Source organism: Aquarana catesbeiana, linkage group LG07 (genome assembly GCF_042186555.1).
Source record: "Aquarana catesbeiana isolate 2022-GZ linkage group LG07, ASM4218655v1, whole genome shotgun sequence".
Lineage (NCBI taxonomy): Eukaryota > Metazoa > Chordata > Amphibia > Anura > Ranidae > Aquarana > Aquarana catesbeiana.
This window is the reverse complement of record NC_133330.1, coordinates 69,081,821-69,101,902: the sequence shown is the minus strand read 5'-3', so window position 1 is coordinate 69,101,902 and position 20,082 is coordinate 69,081,821. Positions and strand designations below refer to the sequence as shown.

Here is a 20,082-nt window from a genome sequence, read left to right as displayed (position 1 = left end):
ACCTGGGCTTCCATAACACCTCAGCAGTGCCACAGACTGATCTCCTCCATGCCACGCCGCATTGATGCAGTAATTCATGCAAAAGGAGCCCCGACCAACTATTAAGTGCATACTGTACTGTATATGGACATACTTTTGAGTAAGCCAACATTTCTGTATCAAAAATCAATGTTTTATTGGTCTTATGTAATATTCAGATTTTCTGAGATACTGAATTTTGGGTTTTCACTAGCTGTAAGCCATAATCATGAAAATTAAAAGAAAGAAATGCTTGAAATATATCACTCTGTGCGTAACGCATCTATATAAAATATATGAGTTTCACTTTTTGAATTGAATTACTGAAATAAATTAACTTTTTGATGATATTCAAATTTTATGAGATGCACCTGTATATACTATGTATGTATTATATATATATTGCATGTAAGTGTATTCTAAACCTAAAGACATTTATTTTTTCGGTATACACAATTTAAAATCTTTTTGGATCTAGGATGGCTATTACAGCTTGAGTAAGAGTCCACATTGTTTGAAGGAAGCTTGGTTGGGACTGTTTCAGTAAAACCAATTACAAGATAAGCCACGCGCAGAGGTTATTGTTGTTCGTGCAAACCTACTGACAAAGCTCAGCTAGCAGATTTTCACTAAGCCACGTGGGCATATCTAATCTATGGCATGACAAACAAGTAAATTGTAAGAATCACATACCCACGCTGTTTTTTTTCTTACTTTTCTATTGCCACCATATTTTTTTTTTTTTTTTACATTCAGCTGTCAGCGGGGAACCCTGCTGGCGGCTGATGACTCATCGGCTGTTAAGGACACGGCGGCCGCCCACTCCTTAACAACCGTGTTGTTTACTCTCTCTCTCCCTTAAATATCGCATGCCGGTGTCTTGTCGAATACAGTCCCCTATCATATAGTGTCCGCCTTGTACTGCGCAGGCGCAGTACGGAGGACAAATGAGACGCCGAAAGTCTCCAAATTTTAACAGCTGATCATCAGCTGTACACGGCGCCTGCGCTTTTATTCTCACCCTATGTCCAGGTTCATTCCCTACTATCCAAGTGGACATAGAGTTAGAATAAATAATTGCCGAGCGCAGCGAGGCCGTGCCCGAAGCGTGGCAAGCGAAGCGAGCCCACGAGAGGCCCTCTTACAAAGCCATCGCCCAAGCGCCGTGTACAGCTGATGGTCAGCTGATCAACTTCGGACACTTTCGGCATCTCCTTCTGCTCCGTACTGCGCAAGCGCTGCGCCTGCGCAGTACGGGGCGGACACTATGCGATAGGAGGACAGTTCTAGTCAGAACACCGGGATCACTGCTTATTTACCGCATGTATTTTATTTTTTTTTCCAAATTGACTTTCACTCCTGCTTTTTTGCTGTATTTACAGAGGGGTTTTGCTATATGTTGTAAATACCGCATAAAGCAATAGTGAATTGACATGTTCAGGATTGCATTCGGTATTTGGGAAAACACCCAAATACTGCATGCGATCTGGTTCTGTGAATGGAGCCCAGTGTGTGATTCAACCACCAAAGTAGCATTTTCCACAAATGCTAATGTTGCATTACCCTACTGTTAAAAATATCTATGTATTCATCCAACTGACCAAATTTCCATTATCTTAAATAAATTCACCTATAATATTTCTCTGTGAAACATTCCTAATTCTATGATTTTCAATATCCAGGCGGGGCTGAGAACTCTTCATGACATTGGTCCTGAAATTCGACGAGCCATATCATGTGACCTACAGGATGATGAGCCAGAGGAAAATAACCATGAAGAGGAAGAAGATGATGTATACAGGGTAAACAACTCACAGTAGATAAGAGTATTAGATGGATGCTTTATTGAATTTAGTTCAGTGGATGGTTTTGTAATTTAGAAAATTTCCTGGCATCAGTCAGCTTTTGCAGTAGCTGTCAGAGAGTAACCATTATTGTTAAAAAAAAAAATGTAGAAAAGCTCTGGCTTTAAATTATGTGTGGATTGCATCTGTGCCAGACTGCTTAATGGATATAAGTAAGGTGACCAGCTCTCTGTACAATCAGTATTGTATGCTGTATGAGAACTTTGATCATGGAAACAGAAGTACACAGTACACTACTGTAAAAACATTTATAAACATACCAAAATAATGCAAAGATGACAATAAAACAATATCTAAAGATGTTTGACACAAACTTTCTACCAGTCCATTATGCCCGAAATGTTGGTAAGGGGCCGTTCCTCACTTAGTGAACAATTCATTTAATGACCTAGTGAAAAATTGTTCACACATGACTCAGAATGTGGCACCACATCCAAATGTAGGTACAAAAAGACAAAAACTAAGATGAATATGGACTTTAAATTGGTAGCTACCAGTAGACCCAAATGGAAAAGAGAGCACTTAGTTGAATAAAAATCCAAATTTATTATAACATCATATTAAAACCATTTTGTAAAATCAAAATAGAAAACAGGTATTTTCATATATATACATGATATTGTCCCAAATAGGTGTAACCTATTTGAACACAAGAGAACCTGTAGGTATGCCCATAGATATGGTGGACTCTGTAGCTGGTCTATAGAGAAGGTCTTTCATATCAGGGCCCCACAGGAAATCGGGGTACCGAGGGATTGCTACGTGTTTCACTTTACAGCTTCCTCAGGAGATCCTATTGTTACTGAGAGATAGAATTTACAATAGACCTTCTCTATAGACCAGCTACAGAGTCCGCCATATCTGTGGGCATACCTACAGGTTCTCTTGTGTTCACATAGATTATATTGTCCCAAATAGGTGTAACCTATCTATTTGGAAATACCTCATTTCTATTTTGATTTTCCAAAATAGTTTTATTATAATGTTATAAATTTGGATTTTTATTCAACCGAGTGCTCTCTTTTCCATTTTGGGTCTACTGGTGGCTACCAATTTAAAGTCCATATTAGATAAACAAGAAAACTGGCTCAAGGTGTCTTTTCCAAAATATCACCTCCCTCACCAAATGAGGGTGCTGTGAGATTAAGCACCAGTGAGAGTGGTGTGAAATGCGTCAACTGTTTGCTTTTTGAATTTGTATGGACTAAGTTTTCAATAAAGGAATTTCTTTGGAGTGCAGCTATCTGAATCCCTTTTCTACCTACATTAAAGCCCATATTCATCTTTGTTTTTGTTCGTTTTTTTGTATCATTTAATGACCTAGTCATAAGAATGGAACGCGGTCATTAGGTGAGGAGTGTCTATTTTGCATATTAATGGGGAGGTGCTGCTTCACAGGGACCTAAAAGGCACCGCGAGAGGGTGCAGGGTAAACCACAGAAGTGAACATGTGTTCAGACTGACCCCGATTAATTCACTGAACATGCTTAACTAAATACGTTAAAATTTAGGGAAGAACAGATTTGAATAGATATGAATATATTATACTGCCTCATAAAAGAAGCAGGAGGCTGTTTTTTAGTTTAAAATGGCTGACGGTTTTGGGTTAACCGCTTAATTGCTTTGGCATGGAATTAGTTTCACTGTGCTTCACAGAATATCAGTGGTGTTGGTTTAGTGACAACACAAACTAGTAAGTGGTCAGATACAGCAAATAACAGAGGCTACTAATCAGCTGTTTGAAGGCATAACATGCTAAGGCAGACTATGTATTCCTAGCGGATACTGGCCATGTGGCCAGGACAAGAGGGAATGCGCATAAATAGATAGATTTAAAGTGGGACCCAAACTGCTTGCATGGAGGACCACTGCAATTTTGTCTATTACTGGGTTAAATGTCCCATGAACTTCATATATCTGATAGTGGTTCCATTAGTTAGATCTGCATGTTACATTCATTTCCAGCTCCTTCCACAGCTATTTCAAGGCTGTTTTGCTTGCCTTGTATCATAGAGAATACAAAAGGATAATTGGTGGCATAAAGGCAGATCTGAGAACATTAATCAGGAAGGTCTCGCCTCTGAAGATTACAGGAGATGAAAGAAGCCAGTGAGAAATTCAGCTCACCCATGTTTGTCCATGGCTAAAGTTTCAGACAAACTCTAAGCCATATATTATTGAATCCCACTCAAATTCACACTACAGAGCTGAATATTATAAATATTTGACCTTGCATGTGCATGGCCAATTCTTGGCACCTACCTTGAATATTGGATCTTGTTGGGGACAAAGTAAAGTTAAACAACAACTACATACACAGGCTAAAGTGGTAATTGCATGACTGGCCTATCCATGGTGTTGAATCAACATCCGGAGGACAGTCACTTGGGGAAGTTTGTTCTGCATACACTGGTCAGCTAAAGCAGAACTTTACCAAGTAACTACCTTGCTGTTCAAAGCTCTCTTTTATATTTCCACCTACAGATTTGCTTTGTTTTAATCATAAAAGGGAGCTGTGTCTTGCCTTCTGTAATGCAGCCAGTGTATTGTGCATGCACGTCGTTGTCCTTATAACCAGCACCAGTGAGAAACCAGGATGAGGAGTTCTGAGGGTGTCAAGATTCAGGTGGTCACACTGTTGGCATCAGAAGAACTTTATGTGATAGCTGTGCTTCTGGCACTTTTTTTTTACTAGCACAATGAACATGCACGATAACTTGTTGGTGGTAGGGGCTTCAGACTCGAAAAGTAAATGCCATTATATGATGATGCAGTATGTGAGCCAGCTGGAAAGGACTGAGGAAATTATAAAGCTTGTATTTGGTGTTTCTACCAGTAATGCCCTTTTAAAAAATAAAGATCATTAGTTGACGTTTCACTTTTAACGAGTTAGGTCTAACCAGGCACATAATGATCCTGTTTGGGTGTGTAATTTCGGAGAATTGATGCACATACTAGGCACTTATACTCTGTCACTTGTAAAAATATGTTTGAAAATGAGAATATGATTGCAATGGAAAGAAAGCATTTGGTAAAACTTTTAAAAGACTGTATTAAGAAATTTTCATATACATCATATATTTGGATAACATTGGTTGCACTGTAAAAATCAAAGAATAACATTCAAAATAACTAGTTACAGAACTATTAATGAATATCACTTCCCTTGCAGAGGAATGGTAATCTATTTGGAAACCATGTCAACCATGTGGGGAATGACAGGCATAATTCCTATCAGCAGACGAACACCACACGGCGCCCTCTGCATGTGCAACGTCCATCAATCCGCTCTGCGAGCGATACTGACAAATCTGTGTATTCCCACTCGGGCAACTCTGTGCATCACAACCATCATAACCATGAATACTCTGGGAAACATGTACCAAACTCAACCAACGCCAACCTAAACAACGCCAACGTGTTCAAACCCGCTAATGGGAAACATTCTAGCTTCACCGCTCATAATCACATGTCTGAGAACGGCTACTATACCTACTCAAGGAATGACTATGAGAAACCAAGAAAATCCAGTATTAAAAGGTAAATATGACAGCAAAATGTTTTATAAAACAAAACCAATTTGGCCATAGTGGCTTTCTATTAGAGAACAAAAAAAAAAAAACTTTATTGGTGAGCGCAAAAAGCTTTTCTGTTCTGAGTAAAGCTGGATACACACTATACAATTTTCTGTAGATTTTTTGGGCTAAGGATAGGAACTGTCAGAGCTTCGAATTTGGATAGTATTACTCCCATCAGCAAGGCGAGGACAAATATGTAAATTCTAACTGCTTTTTGGTATGTCGCCTTGTTTTATACTTTCTGATTAGCTTGGAGCTCCTTAAAATGTTGCGCAAATTCTGTCTGTTTCTGATTACCTGCTTGTATTACATATTGATTTTTTTGACAGGTTAGATATGAGCGTTAACCATTTATATCTAAGCTGCCTTACCTAGCTGTTTTAAAAAAAAAAAATATTATTGCTGTTGTTTTTATTTTTGAATAGCAGTGAAGCCCCAGCTAGTGGCTTGGAAGCCACCTGTCTCTAACACACTTTGATGTTCTTCTCAACTGCTAGCTGCTCACACTGCTCTGTCTGAACACTTTTTGCTTTATATCCTTTCTAAAAGCATGAATCCAAACAGAAATTGCCTTATTAGTGTATTTACTATTTAATATAGTCCAGTTTTAATTTATTATGATGGGAAAACAGGGGCGAAAATCCTCTTTAAAGCCTTTGAATTGAGACAACAAAGGCCACACATTGGATAAATTTCTTTGCAGCAATTCATTCACCAGTACATTTACCAAAATTTTGTTATCCATAAACACTGTAAAATCCATTTTTAAGAAAAAATAAAGAAACTGTACAAGTTTTGTAGCTGAGAAGTAAAATGTCTCAGTGACACAATAAATATGATTCAGCTTACACAAAAATCCATATATCTTAATCTTTTAACCCAGCGTGCTGTACTTTTTGCATGAAACATTAATCTTTTTCTTCTTCTTAGACCCTCTGCAGGTTGGTGGCAATACTGTTTCACTCTGTCTGCCTTTCATTGTGCTGTCTACATATGTAATAACTGATATTTATTTTATGTCTAATAAATATCTTCCCATATTTGTATGGCTTTTCCGGATAGGACCCGCTATTATGAGACTTATATTAGGTATGTTCCTCTGTGTCTGTCGATAACTGCCTGCGCCATACAATATATGCGAAGCCCATGGTTATTACATGCTCTGCTTTAGTGTCCATGTCTCTGCATGATCTATGTATTTGTAGTGTCTGATGTTCACTCTCTATGTCAGAGATGGTCTACAATGCTATATTTTGGCTGACAACTAACACGGTTCATCCAAGTATCAGTATGGCAGTCAGGTGTGTCCTAATGAATATAAACTGTGGATTTGTGACTTCAACCTTAGTGAGAAGGTGGTCAAAATGTAGAATTCTCTGTCTAAGGAAATGGTGATGGCCTACAGCTTGTATAAAATTGCGAATTTTGCCATCACTAGAACTTGCAGTACTAATAACTGTGCTGGAAAGTGTATGTATACCTAAAACATTTTCTTTTTAGTTTTAAATAGAGTAGAGAAGAGTTTCTCAGTGAATATTTTTCTGTGTCCTGTTGGGAAGATTTCTCTTCACTTCCCATCCCGAAAATGCAACAGGAATTGAGAGAAAATCTGTAAAAAGCAATGGGAATACAACGCTAATGCTGTGTACACACGATCGGATTTTCCGACGGAAATTGTTGGATGTGAGCTTGTTGTCTGAAATTCCGACCGTGTGTATGCTCCATCGGACATTTTTTGTGGGACTTTCCGCCAACAAATGTTGGCTAGCAGGTTCTCAAATTTTCCGCCAACAAAACTTTGTTGTCGGACTTTCCGATCATGTGTACACAAGTCCGTCACACAAAAGTTCACGCATGCTCGGAATCAAGTACAAGCCGGAAGCGCTCGGTCTTGTAAAACTAGGGTTCGTAATGGAGATATCACGTGTCTTGTACGTCACTACGTTCGTAATTGTTGGCCAACATTTGTGTGACCGTGTGTATGCAAGACAAGTTGGAGCCAACACCCTTCGAACAAAAATCCACGTTTTTGTTGTCAGAAAGCCTGATCGTGTCTATGGGGCATTAGACAGTTATCCCATTGTAAGTTTTCCCATTACCTCTTGATCTGGTGGCAAGCATAACATTTTGGCTTTCCCATCATATTCTCTTCTGCTGAGAATGGTATCCATGGCTTCCAGAGCCAGTTAATCTGCTTAGCAGGGGCACAAACAGTAACAAAACTTGACATATAGTCTTACCCCTTCCCTACCCTAACCTAAATATAAAAATGTACATACATTTCAACATAGCTCTATTTATACATCTATGGTAGCTAAAAATTTTCATAGAAGACTTACACAACTGTGTCGGAAATGTTGGCTGGCCCAGGTAATATTTCATACAAATTGTGTGGTAACATAGACCCACTCCCTCTTTGCTGAGCCACATCTCTTTTGCATGAGAGTTGCAGTGGGGTAAGAGTAGGAACTTGTATTTCCTTTAATAAAATGCAGGAACTAGTGTTCTTGTACTTTATGTAACCTCCCTCCCCCCTGTTTTATAGTCTGTTATTAAAGTGCAATTCCAGCCAAAACTCTTTATTACGGTCGGAAAGGGTTAGCACCTCTATACATTTTTTCTTTGTTTGTGGTCTTTGGACATGTAAGGAGATTTCCCTTCTCGTCCTATTTCACTGACAATATTGTAACTAGTCAGGAAAAGAAGGGAAACCTTCAGCTGGCATACAGACTGGAATAAACAGCTAAGGCTAGTTACTTAGTTTGTCCCTACTTTTATAGACTACCCCTCCCCCTAGGAATTAGATATCATTCATGAATAATAATTCTTTAAATAAAAGTGAAAAATATGTAGTGAGCACTCAAAATAAGTGAAAAACTGCCTGCACAAAAGGTTACAACCCTTATATATAAAGCAAAACTGTACAGGTACAGCTCTATATAATATACAAACTGAAAATTAGAAAAAAAGAAAACAAGAATATAAATATAAAAAAATCCAAAATATGTACAGTGGGTATAAAGTCTACACACCCCTGTAAAAAAGTCAAGTTTCTGTGATGTAAAAAAATGAGACAAAGATAAATCATTTCAGAACTTTTTCTACCTTTAATGTGACCTATACTGTGGGGGGGAAAAGTATTTGATCCCCTGTTGATTTTGTACGTTTGATCATTTCTTCGTCAGTGGCCAGTCTATAATTTTAATGGTAGGTTTATTTTAACAGTGGGAGACAGAATAACAATATAATAATATAATTATAAATTGATTTGCATTTTAATGACTGAAATAAGTATTTGATCTCCTATCAATCAGCAAGATTTCTGCTCCCAGGTGTCTTCTATACAGGTAACGAGCTGAGTGTAGGAGCACTCTTATGCTGGCCATATGCTATATGAAAATTTGTTTAAACCCATTTTCAAAAAATGAATATTCGGCTGTGAGAGCCATAGATAGTGCCGTCATGTAATGACCTATAAATCGTTCCATGGACATAAATGAATCCATTTTTTGTTCATTTTTTCACATATACCTAGTACAAACAGCTTGGAAGGGAAACGCATTAACCTTTCAATTTATAGTTTGTTCGGCAGAAAATTTCCAAACTAGTCCTTCGTTTTTTTCAGCTCAAAAACGTACCAACCGATTACCGATTTGTGCCCATTAACTGGCCTAAAAACTGTCTAAATGACCGAATTTCGGATGATTTTTCATATACTGTATGGCCAGCATTAGGGCCAGTTCACACCATAGAAACGCAGTCCAGATGCATTCCAGAAGCTTTTCTTCATGCGCATTTTTGGTGCGTTCCAGTGCGTTTTTTGTTGCTCCCCTCTTTTTTCTTAACCTTAAATAAGGACATGTGTGCTCCAGTGCATTCTGGTGCATTCAAGTGCATTTTTGGTGCATTTAGGTGCATTCCAGTGCATTTTTGATGCGTTTTACATAGTTTCAGTACAGTCCAGTGCAGGAAAAATGCAGCATATTCTACTTTTTTTACTGGAAGCACTGGAACTGCAATCACTGGTATGAACTATGCCATTGAAACCCATACAACCTACTTTCTCTGCATTTTTGTTGCAGAACAAAAAAACGCACTGGACTGCATGTGGTGTGAACTGGCCCTCAAAGGGAGTGCTCCTAATCTCAGCTTGTTACCTGTATACATCTGTCCACAGAAGCAATCAATCAATCAGATTCCAATCTCTCCACAATGGCCAAGACCAAAGAGCTGTCCAAGGATGTCAGGGACAAGATTGTAGACCTACACAAGGCTGGAATGGGCTACAAGACCATCGCCAAGCAGCTTTGTGAGAGGATGACAACAGTTGGTGCGATTATTCGCAAATGGAAGAAACACAGAATAACTGTCAATCTCCCTCGTTCTGGGGCTCCACGCAAGATCTCACCTCGTGGAGTTTCTATGATCATGAGAACAGTGAGGAATTGGCCCAGAACTACACAGGAGAATCTTGTCACTGATCTCAAGACAACTGGGACCATAGTCACCAAGAAAACAATTGGTAACATACTACGCCGTGAAGGACTGAAATCCTGCAGCGCCCGCAAGGTCCCCCTGCTCAAGAAACCACATGTACAGGCCTGTCTGACGTTTGCTAATGAACATCTGAATGATTCAGAGGAGCACTGGGTGAAAGCATTGTGGTCAGGTGAGACCAAAATCCAGCTCTTTGGCATTAACTCAACTCGTGTTTGGAGGAGGAGGAGGAATGCTGCCTATGACCCCAAGAACACCATCTCCACCGTCAAACATGGAGGTGGAAACATTATGCTTTGGGGGTGTTTTTTTTGCTAAGCTCCTTCCCTCAACCAGGGCATTGAAAATGGGTATTCCAGCAAAACAATGACCCAAAACACAAGGCCAAGGCAACAAAGGAGTGGCCAAGAAGAAGCACATTAAGGTCCTGGAGTGGCCTAGCCAGTCTCCAGACCTTAATCCCATAGAAAACATGTAGAGGGAGCTGAAGGTTCGAGTTACCAAACATTAACCTCAAAACCTTAATGACTTGGAGAGGATCTGCAAAGAGGAGTGGGACAGAATCCCTCCTGAGATGTGTGCAAACCTGGTGGCCAACTACAAGAAACGTCTGACTTCTGTGATTGCCAACAAGGGTTTCTCTACCAAGTACTAAGTCATGTTTTGCGAAGGAGTCAAATACTTAATTCACTCATTTTAATGCAAATCAATTTATAACTTTTTTGAAATGCGTTTTTTTGGATATTTTTGTTGTTATTCTGTCTCTCACTGGTAAAATAAACCTACCATTAAAATTATAGACTGATCATTTCTTTGGCAGTGGGCAAATGTACAAAATCAGCAGGGGATCAAATACTTTTTTCCCTCGCTGTAAACTGTACAACTCAGTTTTCCTATATGTGCCAATAAATATTTCTTACGGATTGGTGTTGCCGGCTATTTTTATATTTTATCAGTTGAACAACAAACTGAAATCTTTTAGGTGGAGAGAAGTAAAAATAAAAAATATGGTTGCATAAGTGTGCACACCCTTTCGATGTATGCTTTGGGTCGTTGTCATGCTGAAAGATGAAGTTCCTCTTCATGTTCAGCTTTCTAGCAGAAGCCTGAAGGTTTTGTGCCAATATTGACTGGTATTTGGAACTGTTCATAATTTCCGCTACCTTGACTAAGGTCCCCGTTCCAGCTGAAGAAAAACAGCCCCAAAGCATGATGCTGCCACCACCATGCTTCACTGTGGGTATGGTGTTCTTTTGGTGATGTGCAGTGTTGTTTTTGCACCAAACAAATCTTTTTGAATTATGGCCAAAAAATTCAACCTTGGTTTCATCAGACCATAACACATTTTCCCACATGCTTTTGGAAGACTTCAGATGTGTTTTTGCTAAATTTAGCCAGGCTTGGATGTTTTTCTTCATAAGAAAAGGCTTCCGTCATGCCACTCTACCTCATAGCCCAGACATTTGAAGAATACTGGAGATTGTTGTCACACGTACCACACAGCCCGTACTTGCCAGATATTTCTGCATCTACTTTAACGTTGCTGTAGGCCTCTTGGCAGCTTCCCTGACCAGTTTTCTTCTTGTCCCTTCATCAATTTTGGAGGAATGTCCAGTTCTTGGTAATGTCACTGTTGTGCCATATTTTCTCCACTTGATGACTGTCTTCACTGTGTTCCATGGTATGTCTAATGCCTTGGAAATTCTTTTGTACCCTTTTCCTGACTGTTACCTTTTAACAATGAAATCCCTCTGATGCTTTGGAAGCTCTCTGCGGACCATGGCTTTTACTGTAGGATGAGACCAAGAAAATGTCAGGAAAGACCTACTAGAACAGCTGAACTTTATTTGGGGTTAATCAGAGGCACTTTAAAGGGGTTGTAAAGGTTCACCTTTTTTCACCTTAATGCAACATATGCATCATGGTGAAAAAACATCCGACAATACTGGCCCCCCCAGCACCCCCATTTTACTTACCTGAGCCCGTTCACCTGCTGCGCTCGCCCCCGATTTCCTCTTTGCCGCTCAGCCTGGCCATTGATTGGCTAGAGTGGATGGATTGAAAGCAGCACAGCCGTTGGCTCACGCTGCTGTCAATCACATCCAATGACGCGGCGCATCGGGGGGCGGGGGCGAGTGATACAGTCAGCGGATATAGCCGCCGGCTGTATCACGGGAGCGCGCCCGCAAGAACTAAACACCGTGCGAGAGAGCTCGCATAAAGGTGTTTAGTTCTTGCAGGGAGGAGCTGAGACAGCCGCCGAGGGACCCCAGAAGACCAAGTTCGGGGCCACTCTGTGCAAAACAAGCTGCACAGTGGAGGTAAGTATAACATGTTTGTTGTTTTTTTTTTTTTTTATTAACTTTACAACCCCTTTAAATGATGACAGGCGTGTACTGACTCCTATTTACCATGAGTTTGAATGTGATTGCTCTGTTCTGAAATGATTGATCCTTGTCTAATTTTTTTACATCACAGAAACCTGACATTTTAACAGGGGTGTGTATACTTTTTATATCCACTGTTTGTGAGTCCCAATATTGCTAGTGTAAACAGTCCTTGATAAAAAAAAATATGTATCCACCATGTGTTCAAACTTCCATTGAGTGTTTAAATTCTGCTGAAATATGCACTCACCAAAGACATGCAAATAAACAGCAAATGACAGCCGATACACTTCACCAGGTGTAACATACAGGGTCACCGCACGTGAGCCTTCACCAACATATGCACTCACTCACCAGAGGTAAAGTAAATGTAAGCCTCAGTACACTCCTTTTAAAGCGTATTCCTCTCAGCTCCTCTTGTTAATCAAATGAGGGGATCATCTGGGGATATGTTAAGCTGCAGTCACCCAACTTTGGGTGGGCTGTCATTTACTGTTTATTTGCATGTCTTTGGTGAGAGCATAATTGAGCAGACTTTAAACACTGGATGGAAGCTTGAACGCATGGTGGATACCTATTTTTTTTATCTTGGACTGTTTTTCACTAGCAATATTTGGACTCACATATCATTTGGACTCAGTATATCATTTTTAAAATATTTCTTGTTGTTTTCCATTTTTCTAATTTTCAGTTTGAATATTATATAGCGCTGCATCTGTACAATTTTGATTTATTCTTTAAAGATCACCTGTCATGACATTAAGTTTCCCAACTGACTATATTCCCAAAATATTAACACCCTGTTCTAACACTAAGTACTTTTGTTCCATTCAACATTCCAAAACTGAGAGCCTTTGCTGGCATCTGAAGCTCACAGTAAGGCCCCTTTTACACTGGGGCGGTGGGGGCGTCGGCGGTAAAACAGCGCTATTTTTAGCACTGCTTTACCGTAGTTTTTGCAGCGGTATTCGGCCGCTAGCGGTGCGGTTTTAACCCCTGCTGGTGGCCAAAAAAGGGTTAAAACCGCTCGCATAGCGCGGCTATAGCCGCGGTATTGCCGCGGTATAGCCACGCTGCCCCATTGATTTCAATGGGCAGGAGCGGTGAAGGAGCAGTGAATACACCTCTCCTTCACCGCTCCAAAGATGCGGTTTGCAGGAGTTTTTTTTTTCTCCTGCCAGCGCACCGTTTCAGTGTGAAAGCCCTCAGGCTTTCACACTGAACAAACAGTAGCGGCAGTTTTAAGTCGGTTTGCAGGTGCTATTTTTAGCGCAATAATGCCTGCAAACCACCCCAGTGTGAAAGGGGCCTTATGGACTATTGAATGGCTTGGGTGGGCCCCATCTCCAAGTCATTAAAGAAATCGAGGAATATGTACAGTGACAAGTGTCAAGAAAAAGTAAGTGAACCCCTTGACTGGTTTTCTGCTGTAATTTGCCATAAAATATGTGATCCTCACAATAAGAAACAAAAACACTATGCTTAAGCTGATAACACACAAACAATTCAAATTTCTTGTGTCTTTAGTGAAGGAAAAAGTAAATGAAACTCTGGAGTTAATAGCTGGTCGAACCTCCTTTGGCAGCAATGACTTTAAGCAAATGCATTCGGTTGCTCTGGATCAGACCTGCACAACGTTTTGGAGGAATTTTTGACCATTCCTGTTTACAAAACTGCTTTAGCTCAGACACATTTGTAGGACTGGTGTGAACGGCTCTCATGAGATCATTCCACAGCAGCTCTATGGGGTTAAAGTGCTTGTAACCCTAACTTCTGTCTTTAGGACCCACTAATAGGCCAGATTTTAAGTATTACCTTGGGGAGATTCAGACTGGAATACTGTAATCACTGAGCAGAAAAATGATATCACGTGTGATGTATTTCAGTTATCTTGCAAACCTGGCCTGTTAATTGGTCCTAAGGACAGGAGTTGAAAACCACTGCTTTAAAGCATGTTATACAGCACTTGATAAGGAAAAAAATAGTTTTGGACTTTATGAGGCCAGGACATAGAACGTCGAGTGCCTCCATCCCTATTTGCTACCAACATGGGGAAATGGTTTGGGACTTTGTGTGAAGCATGCAGCCGAATTGGCAACATGAACAGAGAGTGTCTGGCAGATGTATATTACAGGGTATCATCATTACATTCTGTCAAGTCATAGCATTGTATCATAACATAGACAAATATATTAAAAATAGAAAATATAATTTATGGCAAAGATATCACAACATCAGTAACATAGTAGCAAAACAGCTCGCGAATTGATGAAATTAACATTGTAAAAACACCAGACTCTAGAATCCATGTTCATGTTGTTGTAACAGAACCATAATACCTTGGTACAGGCCAGTAAAACATAATCAATAAAGACGTGGGTAACACGCTTAAATTGTATGATCATAATAATAGCATCTATAGAGCTTGACGCGTTTCATGGATAATTTCCAATCTTCTGGAGCAGATGCGGAAAACGATGTCTATAAAAATATTGTAAAACTAGGGAAAACTTGAAAGGGTAATAACCATAGGTCACCCATTCATACTTACAGAACCTAGGAGTCTGGGTGAAAGGCACCAGGGGCTGGGGCCAGTAGGGGGAGAGAGGAACATCCTCACCCCGAGCTGAGGTGGTAAACCCAAGGCAATGGGATGGAAAACCGACAGGAAACAGACATCCCTGGGAAAAAATCCTGTGTATATTGAAAAGTGATATGACCACATAACCATGTATCTATAATAAGAAGAAATGTAAGTGTAATTATAAATGAAAAAGTCACATGATGTTCAATACATACTATAATGTGCTATTGCCAACATAGATAAAATGGTATCTTGATAATGGTCCTATAATGGAACTAGAATGGTTCCTAAAGAGTGTGAGGCAGTGTATCCCAATCAGAGGGAACCAGTAGTGAAGGGACTAAGAAAAAAACAACCACCAAATAAGAAGGTGTACAAAAAAGAAAAGCAATCTGCCACAATACTACCTTGACATCCTTTGTCATCCCATACGATCCAAATAGTGCACATTATCCACTGATATAACACCTGACAGGAAGTGTCTGGTCCAGCCAAATGGAGTATAAATACTCCAATGTACCCAATGGGTGACCGCCAACGTCATGCAGGCGGCTAATGGAGGGGGGGCTCTGCCAAAAGCCCCCTCATGGACGGCGCCAGATGTAAATACAGCATTGGCGTGATGGTGTCAATTATTGACACCACATGTCTGGCACTGGGGGCGTGATGTCGATTCACATTGGAATGTCCGCCCAGAACCCCGTGTCCGTGAGATGACCAGAAGGTGACCGACCTGAAGATCTCTGAAAAATGGTATTTAGGGGCTTTGTTTTCCACAAATATTTACACAGTGTGTTACATATGGCTACATAAAAGAGGGGCTGGCAATGAGTTATTTAGAAGGGTTACAAACACTTTAAGGTCTGGGCTCTGTATAAGCCACTCCAAAAGGCACATTATCTTTTTCTGAAGCCAGTCCATGGTGGATTTACTTTGATGCTTAAGGTCATTGTCCTGCTACATCACCCAACTTCTACTAAGCTTCAGCTGGCTGGCAGCCACCCTGACATTATCTTGTATGCTATTTTGGTAAACTTCGGAATTCATTTTCCCCTGGATGATGGCAAGTGGTCCAGGCCCTGAGGCAGAGAAGCAACCCAAATCATGATGATCCCTCCACAATACTTAACCATTGGGATGATGTTTTGATGCTGGTAAGCTGTGCCCTTTTTGTGCCATACAAAATGCTGAGCATTTTTCCCTTAATAATTCAGCTTTTGTGACGGCATGGCCTGAAGCTGCATGACGTGAGGAGTGCAGAGTGAGAGCTCCGGCTGCCTGATATCCTACAACTTGATCCTGCGGGACTTAAATATCCCTTTCTTCAGCACAAATCATCAGTATCACTCGTAGAATATACTGTGCCAATGTCACCGCCGTAAAGAGCACAGGGGGCGATTGCAAAGCTTGGCAAGTACCCGGACCCGACGGGGGAAGATGGCGCTGCGTCTGGCTCGGGGGAGGAGGCCCCACCCTCCGGAGACACCGCTCATATACTCGATACTGTCTCCCTCTGCCAGACGACTCTCACATCTAGAATTGAGGAGGTCAAGGTCGACATCTCCCTCATCCGTCAAGACCTTCACAAGCTACGGGAGAGGGTTAATGAGACAGAGCGCAGGATCGGGCAGGTCGAGGACGACATCCCCCCCCTTCAGGTCACCACCGAACGGCTTCAACATCAGCTGAGTGTCGTCCTAAGTAAACAGGATGACATGGAAAACAGACTTCGCCGATGCAACCTTAGGTTTGTGTGACTGCCAGAGAAATTGGAGGGCTCGGACCCCCCCACATTCCTTAAAAATCTGCTCACCACCAACTTTGGCAGAGAGGCCTTCTCCTCCACATTCGTGGTGGAGCGCACACACCGCCTGGCTTCAAGATTTCCACCACCTGGCGCTCCTCCACGCACCATTATTGCAAAGATGTTAAACTATCGCGACTGAGACACTGTCCTGCGCCTTACCCGGGAAAAGGGTAACATCCCATTTGGAAATTCACATATCGCAGTGTTTCTGGATTTCTCTGCCGAGGTCAGGCAAAAAAGAGCGCAATTCTCCGATGACAAACGTCAGCTCCGCAACCACCATCTTGCCTATGCCATGCTCTTCCCAGCACGCCTTCGTGTTATCCGAGATGGCAAAACTCACTTTTTCGAGGACCCTTGGCTGGAGAGGCAGGAGGCAGCTGCCCCTGCACCATCATAGCTGCCATACACATCCGTCCACTGATGTCCCTCACTGACCTGGGATCCAGAGATTCACACCGACGATGCCATCCCTATGAACAGTGAGTAGGCTCCTACCCGGGGTTTTTTTCTCCTATCACCCAGTCTGCACTTATGCACGTTGCTCCTTCTCCTTTCCCCCAGGCCGTAACACTACTGAATAATTGCTGTTTATGGCGGTCGATTTGATGTACACTGTCCCTCTCCATAACAGAGACATATTGCAGCCACTCTCGAACTAACCTTCTGCACACCCGTTTACATCCGGATTCTAGCTCGGCTAGCACCGCTGTGCACTTTTGTTAAACTTTGTTCGCCCTTTGTGATGGCTGAGAGTGCACCTGTACTTCCACCCCAACTACAGTCTCATGGCTTTATTGTCCCTGTTAATGGACAAGAGTCCACCTCGCTGTTCCCACAAGCTCTGTTTCCCTGGCCAGCTACAGCCTCCACGGCTGTGGAGGGCTGTCTCAAGTTTGATAAGCCGCGCTGGTCCAGAGTTGGCAATGTTTTCACAGTTCCTTTTTTTCTTGTTTTATATTTTTTTTCATACTGTCTGACATACATTTTATTATACTATTTGAGCTGCCTTATTCTAAGGATGATGTGTATCTACTTGTCTCTTTGCGTGGCCTTCTGCAGGTCTGCTGCTGTTGTTTAGCAGCTCTTTCTGACCCTCCTGCGTGGCTCCGCTTTGAGATGGGTAGTGGGGCCTTTGCTCCAATATGTTAATGTGCATATGTTGCCTACATTACATGTGAATATGGCTTTGTGCTGCCCCCTGCCGATCCGACTGAATAGCAATTCACCACAGCTGCTAAGATGACAACCCTTAAATTTGTCACCTGGAATGTGAGGGGATTGAGAGCCAAACCTAAACGCCTAGCCGTTCTCTCCTATCTCAAACAAATACATGCAGATATATCTGTACTGGTGAAGACCCATATTACGGGCCAAATGCAAATGTTACTCAAAAAACCCTGGGTGGGTTGACTGTACCAGGCCCCCCACACGAATAATTCCAGAGGTGTCGCCATCCTCATTGCTAAAACGGTCCAGTTCCAACTACACGAGTTGCGGTCGAATCAGCATGGCAGGTTTCTTTTCCTACATGCCACAGTGGGAGGCCTTGAGGTCCTCCTTTTGGCCTTCTACATTCCCCCACCCTTTCAGTTTGCAGCTCTCAGAGAAGGAGTAGCCTTCATGACCCAGCACCCTACAGTACCTGCCATATGGATAGGCGACTTCAACATGGTAGTGGACTCCTATCTTGACAGACTTCACCCACCCACTGCATCGCCAACTCAGCCTACACTGACCAGATTTGGCAGGTTTCTCCTGGAATTTGACATGACTGACACATGGAGACTTAAACACCCAAACACAAGTGCATACTCCTGCTTTACCCCATCTCAGGCTGCCATGTCTCGCATAGACATGATAATGCTATCTCCTGCCCTGACCCCGTATCTCCATGAGGTGGGTTTTGCTGCCAGGATCCTATCGGATCACTCGCCATACTGAGCTACCCTTTGCTTGCCCTCTAGTGAATGGACAGATGTCCAGTTCTTTTCCTCTGTCCCGAGGAACTCACCAGGGTTGCCCCATCTCCCCTATGTTATACACCGTGGAACCATTAGCCATTGCCATAAGGGCGCACCCTAACATCCGGGGCCTCCGCATGGGACGGATGACTGAGGTGATCAGTCTCTATGCGGACAACATGCTCCTCTATTTGGAAGATGCAGGCCCCTCTTTGACTGCGGCCTTACATCTAATCCAGCACTTTGGCGCTTTCTCGGGATTGCAAATTAATTGGTCTAAGTCCCAAATTCTCCCTATAGACGCTACTGTCCCTACTGATACACAGGAGGCTCTTCCCCTGGTGCGTACCAACCAGATCAAATATTTGGGTGTACAGTGCTCTCGCTCCCTTGTAGACTACATATAATTAAACATAGAACCATTATATGAACTTCTTAAATGCAAAACCTAGGTCTGGTCCAGACTTCCTCTTGGGGTCATGGGCCGCATCAACCTAGTAAAAATGGTTCTCCTCCCCAAACTACTTTACTTATTCTGGCATGCCCCACTATACATTCCAGCCCATATGTTTAGAAACATGGAATCCATCCTTAATACATTTGTCTGGGGCTCCTCTGGGCACAAACTAGCATGGCAGACTTTGAAGCGACCTGTCCACCTGGGGGGCACTGCCCTTCCCGATCTGGCATTATACTACTTAGCCTCCCAATTGTCTCATTTTTACTACTTCAACAGGCATGATAAGATTCGCTACTCCATGTTAGTGTGCATGGCGGCTACTGATTTAGTTTCCCATCCCTTCCAGATACTCTTTTGCAAACACCATGGCCTTTCTCGCTTAGGTGACAGGCGACATATGCTAGCACACCACAGTAAAATCTGGCATCTAGCGTTAAACATTACTGGGGCCCCCCTCTGCACGCTCACACCCGCCACTGTGGGACAATCCTCTCCTCTTGGAACTAATGACCATTCCAGACCATAAAATATGGATAGCCCAAAAAAGTCATATACCTGTCTCAACTTCTCAAAGACAACGCTGTTAAACCGTTCCAAACCTTTAAGGACGAATTCAGTCTCCCCAACCACATGTTCTTCCACTACCTGCAGGTTCGCCATGCCCTTCAATCTGGATTGGAATCGGTGACCCTAGCGGATATGACCTTTGGTGAGGACCCTAAGAAATTAATTTCACTACTGTATACTCAACTTCTTACACCCAAGGCCACAACTCATGCATACCAACTGAAATCTAACTGGGAGACTGACCTGGGGGAGATAGAGGATGAGGAGTGGGGAAATATTTTGGAGACTTCCAAAAAGGTATCACCTAAATTATCAGACTGACTTACCCACCGCTACATCCTCCATAAGTCCTACA

General features: G+C 42.0%; 1 protein-coding gene across 16 annotated transcripts in view; it reads left to right on the top strand.

The window, feature by feature from the left end:
- CACNA1D (calcium voltage-gated channel subunit alpha1 D) overlaps nucleotides 1-20,082 on the top strand; it is a 524,402-nt gene that overhangs the window by 481,599 nt on the left and 22,721 nt on the right. For 13 of the 16 annotated variants that reach the window (XM_073592294.1, XM_073592295.1, XM_073592299.1 and 10 more), the window contains 3 exons: nucleotides 1,701-1,820; nucleotides 5,056-5,423; nucleotides 6,524-6,550. In XM_073592294.1, the coding sequence (XP_073448395.1) occupies nucleotides 1,701-1,820; nucleotides 5,056-5,423; nucleotides 6,524-6,550 (515 nt within the window). The remainder of the gene's footprint in view (nucleotides 1-1,700; nucleotides 1,821-5,055; nucleotides 5,424-6,523; nucleotides 6,551-20,082) is intronic. The other 3 variants (XM_073592297.1, XM_073592304.1, XM_073592306.1) reach the window with 1 other exon arrangement.